The 14034-nt window shown below is 52.6% G+C and overlaps 1 protein-coding gene across 1 annotated transcript in view; it reads left to right on the top strand.

Annotated features, from left to right (window-relative positions):
- The first annotated feature begins 1227 nt into the window (after positions 1 to 1227).
- PRKCG (protein kinase C gamma) overlaps positions 1228 to 14034 on the top strand; it is a 40317-nt gene continuing 27510 nt past the window's right edge. The window contains exons 1-5 of the mRNA XM_072921590.1: positions 1228 to 2397; positions 6458 to 6670; positions 9545 to 9576; positions 11761 to 11843; positions 13439 to 13550. Of these exons, the coding sequence (XP_072777691.1) occupies positions 1661 to 2397; positions 6458 to 6670; positions 9545 to 9576; positions 11761 to 11843; positions 13439 to 13550 (1177 nt within the window). The 5' untranslated portion in view covers positions 1228 to 1660. The remainder of the gene's footprint in view (positions 2398 to 6457; positions 6671 to 9544; positions 9577 to 11760; positions 11844 to 13438; positions 13551 to 14034) is intronic.

The raw sequence follows: 14034 nt of genomic DNA, 5'->3' as shown, positions 1-14034 counted from the left end.
AGCCCCAAAAATATCCCCAAAAATAGTCCCAAAAATTCCCAGAAATATCCCCAAAAATATCCTAAAATAGTCCCAAAGAATTCCACAAAAATTGACAAATAATTCCCAAAAATATTCCCAAAACATTCCCAAAAATATCCCCAAAAATTTCCCAAATTATCCAAAAAATTCCAAAAAGAATCACCAAAATATACCAAAAAGATTCCCAAAATTACCTCAAAAATATCCCCAAAAATTCCGATTTTGGGATCTTTGGGAATAAAATTCGGGGTCGCTCCCCCAAATCCCAAAACTTCCGAGCCGGAGTCAATTTTGGGGAAAAATTGGGAATTTTGGGGAAAAAAAAGGAATTTTGGGGTTGAAATGGGAATTTTGGGGGGAATTTGGGAATTTTGGGGGGAAAATGGGAATTTTTAGGGGGAAAATGGGGATTTTGGGGGGAAATTGGGGATTTTGAGTGGAAAATTGGGCATTTTGGGGAAAAATGGGAATTTTGGGGGAAATTGGGAATTTTGGGTGGAAAATTGGGTATTGGGAAAAAATAGGAATTTTGGGGGAAAATGGGAATTTTTAGGGGGAAAATTGGGAATTTTTAGGGGGGAAATTGGGAATTTTGGGGGAAAATTGGGAATTTTGGGGGAAAATTGGGAATTTTTGGGGAAAAAAAGGGAATTTTGGGGTGGAAATGAGACTTTGGGGGGAAATTGGGAATTTTGGGGGGAAAATGGGGATTAGGAGAAAAAATGGGATTTTTTTGGGGGGAAAAATGGGAATTCGGGGGGGAAATCGGGGATTTTTGGGGAAAAAAGGGATTTTGGGAAGAGAAAATTGGGAAATTTGGGGAAAAAATTGGAATTTTGGGGGGGAAATGGGGATTTTAGGGGGAAAATGGGAATTAGGAGAAAAATGGGAATTTTTAGGAGGGCGAAATGGGAATTTTAGGGGGAAATTGGGAATTTTTGGGGAAAAATGGGAATTTAGGGGAAAAATGGGAATTTGGGTGGGAAATTGGGAATTTTTGGGGAAAAAAAGGGATTTTGGGAAGAGAAAATTGGGGAATTTGGGGGAAAATTGGATTTTTGGGGGAGAAATGGGGATTTTAGGAGAAAATTGGGAATTTTTAGGAGGGGAAAATTGGGAATTTTGGGGAGAAAATTGGGGATTTTTGGGGAAAATTTGGGATTTCGTGGGGGGGAAATTTTTGGGGTGATAATTCCTGATTTTGGAGGGTCCCCAAATGTCCACGACCCCAAAATTGGGAATTTTAGGAAAAAAAATAAAAATAAGAAGAGGCGGGATCGGCCCCTCCCCCTCCCCCCAACCCAAATTTGGGGCTCCTGGGGGGGGTGGGGGAGGGGTGACCCGTCCCAAATTCCCCAAATTTGGGTCCGGGGGGGTCCTCGGAGACTCGGCCGAGTTTTTTTCCTTTTTTTTTTGGGAAAAATCCCAAATTTAGTTCAGGATCCCTTTGGGAACCCCCTAAAGCGCCTCCCAAGCGACGCGGCCCCTTTAAGAGAAGCCACGCCCACGCGGCGTCATTTGCATAACCACGCCCATTGCCGCAGGGCGATGCCACGCCCTCTCTATAGAAATCAATTGGTGGTTAAGCCACGCCCCTTATTTAAATCAACGACAGCTAAGCCACGCCCCCTCCATTGAAATGAATTGTGCCTATCTAAGCCACGCCCCTATATGCAAAACAACGCGGTTAAGCCACGCCCCCTCCCGGCGCGCCTCTCAATTGCCGCAATGCCGAGGCCACGCCCCCCGCCCCTCAAAGCCACGCCCACGGCGCGAAGCCACGCCCCCTTTTCGGCTGCCGCGGGGCCCGGCCCGAGTGTCCGAGTGTCCGTGGGTCTGTCCGAGTGTCCGAGTGTCCGTGGGTCTGTCCGAGTGTCCGTGGGGCTGTCTGAGTGTCCGTGGGGCTGTCCGAGTGTCCGTGTGTCCGTGGGGCTGTCCGAGTGTCCGTGTGTCTGTGGGGCTGTCCGGGTGTCCGTGGGTCCAGCTGAGTGTCCGTGGGGCTGTCCGAGTGTCCGTGGGGCTGTCCGAGTGTCCGAGTGTCCGTGGGGGTGTCCGTGTGTCCGTGGGGCTGTCCGAGTGTCCGAGTGTCCGTGGGGCTGTCCGAGTGTCCGTGGGTCTGTCCGAGTGTCCGTGGGTCCAGCCGAGTGTCCGTGGGAGTGTCCGAGTGTCCGAGTGTCCGTGGGGCTGTCCGTGTGTCCGTGGGGCTGTCCGAGTGTCCGTGGGGCTGTCCGTGTGTCCGTGGGGCTGTCCGAGTGTCCGTGGGTCTGTCCAAGTGTCCGTGGGGCTGTCCGAGTGTCCGAGTGTCCGTGGGTCCAGCCGAGTGTCCGTGGGTCCGGCCGCGTGTCCGAGCAGCGTCCGAGTGGCCGGAGAGTTCAGGTCAGTCCTGGGGTGGGCTTCAACAGCCCCTCGTTGGTGTGTCCGTGTGTCCGTCTGTCCGAGTGTCCATCTGTCCGAGTGTCCGTGGGTGTGTCCATCTGTCCGTGTGTCCGTGGGTCTGTCCCTGTGTCCACTTCCCTGTGTCCATCCCAGTGTCCACCCCAGTGTCCACTCCTGTGTCCACTCCCCGTCCATGTGTCCGTCCGTGTGTCCATCTGTCCATCCCAGTGTCCATCCAGTGTCCACTCCCCTGTCCGTGTGTCCGTCCCTGTGTCCACTTCTGTGTCCGTGTGTCCATCCCAGTGTGCATCCCGTGTCCGTGTGTCCATCCCTGTGTCCACTCATGTGTCCACCCCTGTGGCCACCCCTGTGGCCACTCCCCTGTCCGTGGGTCTGTCCATGTGTCCACTCCTGTGTCCACTCTTGTGTCTGTGGGTCTGTCCCTTTGTCCATCCCTGTGTCCACTCCTGTGTCCATCCCTCTGTCCACTCCCCTGTCCGTGGGTCTGTCCGTATGTCCAGTCCTGTGTCCACTCCCCTGTCCGTAGATCTGTCCCTTTGTCCATTTCCGTGTCCGTGTGTCCATCCCAGTGTCCACTCCTGTGTCTGTGTGTCCATCCAGTGTCCATCCAGTGTCCGTCCCAGTGTCCATCCCAGTGTCCATCCCTGTGTCCACTCCAGTGTCCATGGGTCTGTCCATGTGTCCATCCCAGTGTCCATCCAGTGTCCACTCCCCTGTCCGTGTGTCCGTCCCTGTGTCCACTTCTGTGTCCGTGTGTCCATCCCAGTGTCCATCCCGTGTCCGTGTGTCCATCCCAGTGTCCATTTGTCCATCCAGGTGTCCGTGTGTCCATCCCAGTGTCCATCCCAGTGTCCATCCCAGTGTCCATCCAGTGTCCGTGTGTCCATCCCGGTGTCCGTGTGTCCATCCAGGTGTCCGTGTGTCCGTCCAGGTGTCCGTGTGTCCATCCAGGTGTCCGTGTGTCCGTCCAGGTGACCATGTGTCCATCCAGGTGTCCGTGTGTCCATCCAGGTGTCCGTGTGTCCATCCAGGTGTCCGTGTGTCCGTCCAGGTGTCCGGCCGTCCGCCCATGGCTCCGTCCAGGTGTCCGTGTGTCCCTCCAGGTGTCCGTGTGTCCATCCCAGTGTCCGTGTGTCCATCCAGGTGTCCGTGTGTCCATCCAGGTGTCCGTGTGTCCATCCAGGTGTCCGGCCGTCCGCCCATGGCTCCGTCCAGGTGTCCGTGTGTCCGTCCAGGTGACCGTGAGCGCGTCCAGGTGTCCGTCCGGCTGTCCTTGGATCCGTCCGGATGTCCAGGTGTCCGTCCAGGTGTCCGTGGGTCTGTCCGGGTGTCCGTGTGTCTGTCCAGTGTCCATCCCAGTGTCCATCCAGTGTCCATCCCAGTGTCCATCCCAGTGTCCATCCAGTGTCCATCCCAGTGTCCATCCAGTGTCCATCCCAGTGTCCATCCCAGTGTCCATCCAGTGTCCATCCCTGTGTCCATCTGTCCATCCAGTGTCCATCCCAGTGTCCATCCAGTGTCCATCCCAGTGTCCATCCAGTGTCCATCCCAGTGTCCATCCAGTGTCCATCCAGTGTCCATCCAGTGTCCATCCAGTGTCCATCCCAGTGTCCATCCCAGTGTCCATCCCAGTGTCCATCCAGTGTCCATCCAGTGTCCATCTGTCCATCCCAGTGTCCATCCCAGTGTCCATCCCAGTGTCCATCTCAGTGTCCATCCAATGTCCGTGTGTCCATCCCAGTGTCCATCCCAGTGTCCATCCAGTGTCCATCTGTCCATCCCAGTGTCCGTGTGTCCATCCCAGTGTCCATCCAGTGTCCGTGTGTCCATCCCAGTGTCCATCTGTCCATCCCAGTGTCCATCCCAGTGTCCATCCCAGTGTCCATCCCAGTGTCCACTCCTGTGTCCATCCCAGTGTCCATCCCAGTGTCCGTGTGTCCATCCAGTGTCCATCCCAGTGTCCATCCCAGTGTCCGTGTGTCCATCCAGTGTCCATCCCAGTGTCCATCCCAGTGTCCATCCAGGTGTCCGTGTGTCCATCCAGTGTCCATCCCAGTGTCCATCCCAGTGTCCATCCCAGTGTCCGTGTGTCCATCCCAGTGTCCATCCCAGTGTCCATCCCAGTGTCCATCTTTGCTTCCACTGACCACTGGAGCGGTCAGTGGCCGGAGTAGCAATGTCCATCCCAGTGTCCATCCAGTGTCCATCTGTCCATCCAGGTGTCTGTGTGTCCATCCAGTGTCCACCCAGTGTCCACCCAGTGTCCACCCAGTGTCCATCCAGTGTCCATTTGTCCATCCAGGTGTCCGTGTGTCCATCCAGTGTCTGTGTGTCCATCCAGGTGTCCGTGTGTCCATCCCAGTGTCCATCCAGTGTCCATCCCAGTGTCCGTGTGTCCATCCCAGTGTCCGTCCCAGTGTCCATCCAGTGTCCATCCCAATGTCCATTTGTCCATCCCAGTGTCCATCCCAGTGTCCATCTGTCCATCCCAGTGTCCATCCCAGTGTCCATCTTTGCTTCCACTGACCACTGGAGCGGTCAGTGGCCGGAGTAGCAATGTCCATCCCAGTGTCCGTGTGTCCATCCGTGTGTCCATCCCGTGTCCATCCCAGTGTCCATCCCTGTGTCCGTGTGTCCATCCCAGTGTCCATCCCAGTGTCCATCCCAGTGTCCATCCCAGTGTCCATCCAGTGTCCATCCAGTGTCCATCTGTCCATCCCAGTGTCCATCCCAGTGTCCATCCAGTGTCCATCTGTCCATCCCACTGTCCATCCAGTGTCCATCCAGATGTCCCAGTGTCCATCCAGTGTCCATTTGTCCATCCCAGTGTCCATTCCAGTGTCCATCCAGTGTCCATCTGTCCATCCCAGTGTCCATTTGTCCATCCCAGTGTCCATTCCAGTGTCCATCCAGTGTCCATCTGTCCATCCCAGTGTCCATCCCAGTGTCCATCCCAGTGTCCATCCCAGTGTCCATCCAGTGTCCATCCCAATGTCCATTTGTCCATCCCAGTGTCCATTTGTCCATCCCAGTGTCCATCCCAGTGTCCACCCAGTGTCCATCCCAGTGTCCATCCAGTGTCCATCCCAGTGTCCATCCCAGTGTCCATCCCAATGTCCATTTGTCCATCCCAGTGTCCATCCAGTGTCCATCCAGTGTCCATCCCAATGTCCACCCAGTGTCCACCCAGTGTCCACCCAGTGTCCACCCAGTGTCCATCCCAGTGTCCATCTGTCCATCCCCCTGACCTCTCCCCTCTCCCCGCAGCCGTCCGTCCGTCCGTCCATCCATGGCGCTGGCGGAGCCGGAGCGGTCAGCGGCCGGAGGAGTGGCCGGAGGAGTGGCCGTGTCCACCCAGTGTCCATCCAGTGTCCATCCAGTGTCCATCCCAGTGTCCATCCAGTGTCCATCTGTCCATCCCAGTGTCCATCCAGTGTCCATCTGTCCGTCCCCCTGACCTCTCCGCTCTCCCCGCAGCCGTCCGTCCGTCCGTCCGTCCATGGCACTGGCGGAGCCGGAGCGGTCAGCGGCCGGAGGAGTGGCCGGAGGAGTGGCCGTGTCCGTGTGTCCATCCAGTGTCTGTGTGTCCATCCCAGTGTCCATTTGTCCATCCCAGTGTCCATTTGTCCATCCCAGTGTCCATCTTTGCTTCCACTGACCACTGGAGCGGTCAGTGGCCAGAGTAGCAGCGTCCATCCCGATGTCCGTGTGTCCATCCAGTGTCCATCCCAGTGTCCATCCCAGTGTCCATCCAGTGTCCGTGTGTCCATCCCAGTGTCCATCCCAGTGTCCGTGTGTCCATCCCAGTGTCCATCCCAGTGTCCATCCCGTGTCTGTGTGTCCATCCAGTGTCCATCCCAGTGTCCATCCAGTGTCCATCCCAGTGTCCATCCAGTGTCCATCCCAGTGTCCATCTGTCCATCCCAGTGTCCATCCCAGTGTCCATCCAGTGTCCATCCAGTGTCCATCCCAGTGTCCATCCCAGTGTCCACCCAGTGTCCATCTGTCCATCCCCCTGACCTCTCCCCTCTCCCCGCAGCCGTCCGTCCGTCCGTCCGTCCATGGCGCTGGCGGAGCCGGAGCGGTCAGCGGCCGGAGGAGTGGCCGGAGGAGTGGCCGGAGGGGTGCGGCCGCTGTTCTGCCGCCGGGGGGCGCTGCGGCACAAGGTGGTGCACGAGGTGAAGAGCCACCGGTTCACGGCCAGGTTCTTCAAGCAGCCGACCTTCTGCAGCCACTGCACGGACTTCATCTGGTCAGTGACACACCTGGGCACACCTGGGACACACCTGGGGGGACACGCCCAGACAGGTGTGACACACCTGGACACACCTGGGAGGGATGGGACACACCTGTGTCCATCAAACATGGAGGGTTCCTCGAGGAACCGACCTTCTGCAGCCACTGCACGGACTGCATCTGGTCAGTGACACACCTGGGCAGGTGGGACACACCTGGGGGGACACCTATGACACACCTGGGCAGGTGTGTCACAGCTGGACATACCTGTGACACACCTGTGTCCATCAAACATGGAGGGTTCCTCGAGGAACCGACCTTCTGCAGCCACTGCACGGACTGCATCTGGTCAGTGACACACCTGGGCAGGTGGGACACACCTGGGGGGACACGCCCAGACAGGTGGGACACACCTGGACACACCTGGGAGGGATGGGACACACCTGTGTCCATCAAACATGGAGGGTTCCTCGAGGAACCGACCTCCTGCAGCCACTGCACGGACTTCATCTGGTCAGTGACACACCTGGGCAGGTGGGACACACCTGGGTCATACCTGGACACACCTGTGTCCATCAAACATGGAGGGTTCCTCGAGGAACCGACCTTCTGCAGCCACTGCACGGACTGCATCTGGTCAGTGACACACCTGGGCAGGTGGGACTCACCTGGGGACACACCTGAACACACCTGGACAGGTGTGATACACCTGGACACAGCTGGGCACAGCTGGGGCACACCTGTGTCCATGAAACATGGAGGGTTCCTCGAGGAACCGACCTTCTGCAGCCACTGCACGGACTGCAGCTGGTCAGTGACACACCTGGGCAGGTGGGACACACCTGGGGACACACCTGTGACACACCTGGGCAGGTGGGACACACCTGGGACACACCTGGACAGGTGTGACACACCTGGGGGGACACCTATGACACACCTGGGACACACCTATGACACACCTGGGAGGGATGGGACACACCTGTGTCCATCAAACATGGAGGGTTCCTCGAGGAACCGACCTTCTGCAGCCACTGCACGGACTGCAGCTGGTCAGTGACACACCTGGGACACACCTGGGACACACCTGGGACACACCTATGACACACCTGGGCAGGTGGGACACACCTGGGGGGACACCTGGGACACACCTGGACAGGTGTGTCAGGTGTGCCCAGGTGTGTTTTGGCTGTGCCCAGCTGTGCCCAGGTGTGTTTTGGCTGTGCCCAGCTGTGCCCAGGTGTGTTTTGGGTGTGCCCAGGTGTGTTTGGGTGTGCCCAGGTGTGCCCAGGTGTGCCCAGGTGTGTTTTGGGTGTGCCCAGCTGTGCCCAGCTGTGCCCAGGTGTGTTTTGGGTGTGCCCAGCTGTGCCCAGGTGTGTTTTGGGTGTGCCCAGGTGTGTTTGGGTGTGCCCAGCTGTGCCCAGCTGTGCCCAGGTGTGCCCAGGTGTGTTTTGGGTGTGCCCAGCTGTGCCCAGGTGTGTTTGGGTGTGCCCAGGTGTGCCCAGGTGTGCCCAGGTGTGCCCAGGTGTGTTTGGGTGTGCCCAGGTGTGTTTTGGGTGTGCCCAGCTGTGCCCAGGTGTGTTCCAGGTGTGCCCAGGTGTGTTTTGGGTGTGCCCAGGTGTGTTTGGGTGTGCCCAGGTGTGCCCAGGTGTGTTTGGGTGTGCCCAGGTGTGCCCAGGTGTGTTTTGGGTGTGCCCAGGTGTGCCCAGGTGTGTTTTGGGTGTGCCCAGGTGTGTTTGGGTGTGCCCAGGTGTGCCCAGGTGTGCCCAGGTGTGTTTTGGGTGTATTTTGGGTGTGCCCAGGTGTGTTTGGGTGTGCCCAGGTGTGCCCAGGTGTGTTTGGGTGTGCCCAGCTGTGCCCAGGTGTGTTTGGGTGTGCCCAGGTGTGTTTTGGGTGTATTTTGGGTGTGCCCAGGTGTATTTTGGGTGTGCCCAGGTGTGTTTTGGGTGTGCCCAGGTGTGCCCAGGTGTGTTTGGGTGTGCCCAGGTGTGTTTTGGGTGTGCCCAGCTGTGCCCAGGTGTGCCCAGGTGTGTTTCAGGTGTGCCCAGCTGTGCCCAGGTGTGCCCAGGTGTGTTTTGGGTGTGCCCAGGTGTGTTTGGGTGTGCCCAGGTGTGTTTTGGCTGTGCCCAGGTGTGCCCAGGTGTGTTTGGGTGTGCCCAGGTGTGCCCAGGTGTGTTTGGGTGTGCCCAGGTGTGCCCAGGTGTGTTTTGGGTGTGCCCAGGTGTGTTTGGGTGTGCCCAGGTGTGTTTGGGTGTGCCCAGGTGTGTTTTGGGTGTGCCCAGATGTGCCCAGGTGTGTTTGGGTGTGCCCAGCTGTGCCCAGCTGTGCCCAGGTGTGTTTCAGCTGTGCCCAGGTGTGTTTTGGGTGTGCCCAGATGTGCCCAGGTGTGTTTGGGTGTGCCCAGCTGTGCCCAGCTGTGCCCAGGTGTGTTTGGGTGTGCCCAGGTGTGTTTGGGTGTGCCCAGGTGTGTTTTGGTTGTGCCCAGGTGTGTTTTGGGTGTGCCCAGGTGTGCCCAGGTGTGTTTTGGGTGTGCCCAGGTGTGTTTGGGTGTGCCCAGCTGTGCCCAGGTGTGTTTTGGGTGTGCCCAGGTGTGCCCAGCTGTGCCCAGGTGTGTTTTGGGTGTGCCCAGGTGTGCCCAGGTGTGTTTTGGGTGTGCCCAGGTGTGTTTGGGTGTGCCCAGCTGTGCCCAGGTGTGTTTTGGGTGTGCCCAGGTGTGTTTTGGGTGTGCCCAGGTGTGCCCAGGTGTGTTTTGGGTGTGCCCAGGTGTGTTTGGGTGTGCCCAGGTGTGCCCAGGTGTGTTTTGGGTGTGCCCAGGTGTGTTTGGGTGTGCCCAGCTGTGCCCAGGTGTGCCCAGGTGTGCCCAGGTGACCCCTCCCCATTTCTCTCCTTTCAGGGGTATCGGCAAGCAGGGCCTGCAGTGCATGGGTGAGAGACCCCAAAATTCCCCCAAATTTACCCCAAAATCCACCCCAAAATTCCCCAAAAATCCTCTAAAATCTGCCCCAAAATTCCTGAAAATCCACCCCAAATTCCCCAAAAATACCCCAAAGTTCCCCCAAAATACCCCGAAATTCCCCAAAATCCGCCCCAAAACTCCCCCAAATCCTTCCCAAAATCCCCAAAAAATGTTCCAAAATCCACCCCAAAACCCACCCCAAAATTCCCCAAAATCCACCCCAAAATCCCCAAAAAATGTTCCAAAATCCACCGCAAAGTTCCCCAAAATCCACCCCAAAATCCCCAAAATTCTCCAAAATCCACCCAAAATATCCAAACAATTCCCCAAAATCCAACCCAAAGTTCCCCCAAATCCACCCCAAAATCCACCCCAAAATCCCCCAAAAATCCTCCAAAATCTGCCCCGAAATTCCTGAATATTCACCCCAAAATTTCCTAAAATCCCCACAAAAATTCCCCCAAAATACCTCAAAATCCACCCCAAAATTCCCCAAAATCCCCCAAAATCCACCCCGAAAATCCCCAAAAAATCCGCCCCAAAATTCCCCAAAATCCACCCCAAAATCCCCAAAAAATCCTCCAAAATCTGCCCCAAAATCCACCCCAAAATATCCAAAAAATTCCCCCAAATCCACCCAAAGTTCCCCAAGATCCACCCCAAAACTCCCCCAAATCCACCCCAAAATATCCAAAAAATCCCCCAAAATCCGCCCCAAAATCCACCTCAAAATACTCCAAAATCCCCCAAAAATGTTCCAAAATCCACCCCAAAATTCCCCAAAATCCGCCCCAAAATAGCCAAAAAATGCCCCCAAATCCACCCCAAGATTCCCTAAAATCCACACTGAAATTCCCCAAAATTCCACAAAATCCCCCCAAATTCCCCAAAATCCACCCCAAAATATCAAAAAATTTCCCCAAAATCCACCCCAAATTTCCCCAAAATACCCCAAATCCACCCCAAAATTCCCCCAAATCCACCCCAAATATCCCAAAATCTACCAAAAATCCCCAAAAAAATCTCCCACAATTCCCCAAAAATTCCCAAAATTCCCCCAAAATCCTCCCTGAGAACCCAAAAATTCCCCCAAATTCTCCCTAATTCCTCCAAAAATTCCCCCAAATTTCCCCAAAATTTTTCAAAATCCCCCAAATTTTCCAAAATCCTCCCTGAGAGCCCAAAAATTCCCAAAAATTGTCACAAAAATTCCCAAATTTCCCCAATTTTGGGGCTTCGGGGCCGCGGGTTCGGGGTGGGCGTGGCCTGGGCGGTGATTGACAGGTGGGGCCGGGTTGCCATGGCAACCAGGGAGGGGAAATTTGGGAATTTTGGGGGAATTTTGAAGGGATTTGGGAATTTGGGGAATTTGGGGGAATTTTGGGAGGTCCTGAAGGGAATTTGTGGGAATTTTGGGGTGAAATTTGGGAATTTTGGGGGGATTTGGGGGGAATTTTGGGGGGATTTGGGGGAAAAATTGGGAATTTTGAGGGAATTTTGGGGGAAAAATTGGGAATTTTGAGGGAATTTTGGGGGAATTTTGGAGGGATTTGGGATTTTGGGGGAATTTTGGTAGAAATTTGGGGATTTTAAAGCGAATTTTTGAGATTTTTGGGAAATTTTGGGAATTTCAAGGGGATTTTTTTGGGGAGTCGTTTTGGGAATTTTGGGTGGTAATTTTGGGATTTTTAAGGGGAATTTTGAGGGGATTTTTTTGGGAGTTTTTTTGGGATTTTTTTTGGTGAATTTGGGGAATTTTCCATGGGAATTTTGGGAATTTTGAGGGGATTTTTGGGGATTTTTGGAGAATTTTGAGTGGAATATCGCTAATTTTAAGGGAATTTTGAGGGGAATTTTGGTACTTTTTTTGTTCTAATTTTGGGAATTTTAAGGGGAATTTTAAGGGGAATTTTGAGGGGAATTTTGGGACTTTATTTGGGAATTTTTGGGGGATATTTGGGTGGAATTTTGGGTGGAATTTGGGTCATTTTAAGGGAATTTTGACGCGAATTTTGGTACTTTTTTTTTTATTATTTTGGGAATTTTAAGGGGAATTTTGAGGGGAATTTTGGGGCTTTATTTGGGAATTTTTGGGGGATATTTGGGTGGAATTTTGGGTGGAATTTGGGGGATTTTGACCCTTTTTTTGGCAGTTTGCAGCTTCGTGGTTCACAAACGGTGCCACGAGTTCGTCACCTTCGAATGTCCCGGAGCCGGGAAGGGACCCCAGACTGACGTGAGTCCCAAAAAATTCCCAAAAATTCCCAAAATTCCCCACAAAAATCCCCACAAAAATCCCCACAAACCTTCCCAAAAATTCCCTTAAAATTCGCCTTAAAAGTTCCCAAAATTCCCTGTAAAATCAACCAAAACTTCACCAAATTCCCCCAAAAATTCCCTAAAATTTCCCTTTAAGTTCCCCAAAAAAAATCCCCACAAAAATCCCCCAAAATTCCCCAAAATCCCCCAAAATCTCCCCAAAAAATTCCCCCAAATCCACCCAAAAATCCCCACAAACCTTCCCAAATATTCCCTAAAAATTTGCATTAAAACTCGCCTAAAAGTTCCCAAAATTCACTCAAAAATCCAAAAAAATTCCCCAAAAATCCCCCCAAAATTCCCTAAAATTTCCCTTTAAGTTCCCAAAAAAAATCCCCACAAAATTCCCAAAAATCCCCAAAAAATTCCCCAAAAAACTCCCAAAATTCCCCACAAAAATCCCCCCAAAAATCCCCCCAGTCCTTCCCAAATATGCCCTAAAAATTCGCCTTAAAACTTCACAAAATCCCCTCAAAAATCCCCCAGAATTCCCAAAAATCCCCCCAAAATCCCCCAAAATCTCCCATAAAATCCCCAAACAATTCCCTAAAAATTCGCCTTAAAAATCCCTAACAATCCCCCAAAATCCCCCCAAAATCTCCCCAAAAATCCCCCAAAAATTCCCTAAAAGTTCGCCTTAAAATTCCCAAAATCCCCTCAAAAATTCCCAAAAAATCACCCAAAAAATCCCCCAAAATTTCCCTTTAAGTTCCCAAAAAAAAACTCTCAAAAAATCCCTGAAAATTTCATTAAAAATTCCCCCCAGAATCCCCCAAAATTTCACTTTTAAGTCCCCCAAAAATTCCCCAAAAATCCCCCAAAAATTCCCCAACAAATCCCCCCAAAAATTCCCTAAAATTCCCCCAAATCCCCCCCAAAAATTCCCAAAAAATTCGCCATAAAATTCCCTAAAAATTCCCCCAAATCCCCCCCAAAATTCCCCAAAAAACCCCAAAAAATCCCTAAAACTTCCCTTTTAAGTCCCCCAAAAAATCCCCTCAAAAGTCCCCCAAAATTTCATCAAAAATTCCCCCCAAAATTCCTGAAAAATTCTCCTCAAAATTCCCAAAAAGTCCCTAAAATTTCCGCAAAAATATCCCCCCAAAATCCCCCCAAAATCCCCCAAAAATTCCCCAAAACTTCCCAAAAATCCCCCAAAAATTCCCTAAAAATTTGCCTTAAAATTCCCTAAAAATTCCCCCAAAATTCCCCAAAAAATTCCACCCAAAATCCTCATTTTTTTCACCCAAAATCCCCAATTTTTTCCCCAAAATTTTGGGAATTCCACCCAAAATTCGGGAATTTTCCCCAAACCCCCAAAATTCACCAAAATTTAACCCTTTAAACCATGGAAGTTCCAAGTAAAATCCCCATTTTTGCACCAAAAATCCTAATTTTTGGGCCGAAAATCCCCATTTTTTCGCCCAAAATCCTCATTTTTTCACCCAAAACCTTCGGGTTTTTTCCCAAAATTTTGGGAATTGGCCCCAAAATTTGGGAATTCTCTCTCAGGACCCCCGGAACAAGCACAAATTTCGGGTGCACAGCTACAGCAGCCCCACCTTCTGCGACCACTGCGGCTCGCTGCTCTACGGCCTCGTGCACCAGGGCATGAAGTGCTCCTGTGAGTCCCAAATTTGGGGGAAATTTGGGGGATTTTGGGAAATTTGGGAATTTGGGAAAAAATTTCGGGGGTTTTGGGGAAAATTTGGGGGATTTGGGGGTTTTTTAAGGGGATTTTAAATGAATTTTTGGGGATTTTTGAGGGATTATTTTGAATTTTTGGGGGATTTTTGGGGGGTTTTGGGGGAAGTTTTGGGGGAATTTTGGGACTTGGGAGAATTTTGGGGATTTTTTGGGGAATTTTGGGGATTTTTGGGAATTTTTAGGGGATTTTTGGGGGGATTTGGGGGATTTTTGGGAATTTTTAGGGGATTTTGGGGATTTTTTGGGGGGATTTTGGGGTGTTTTTGAGCATTTTGGGAATTTTTGGGGGGATTTCCTGGAAATTCTTGGGGGGAATTTTAAGGAATTTTCAGAATTTTGGGGGAATTTTGGTTAAATTTGGGAATTTTGGGGGGATTTTGGGGTTCGGAAACAATTTGGGA

The sequence above is a fragment of the Taeniopygia guttata genome, chromosome 37 (assembly GCF_048771995.1).
Source record: "Taeniopygia guttata chromosome 37, bTaeGut7.mat, whole genome shotgun sequence".
NCBI lineage: Eukaryota > Metazoa > Chordata > Aves > Passeriformes > Estrildidae > Taeniopygia > Taeniopygia guttata.
This window is presented reverse-complemented; position numbering and strand designations above follow the sequence as displayed.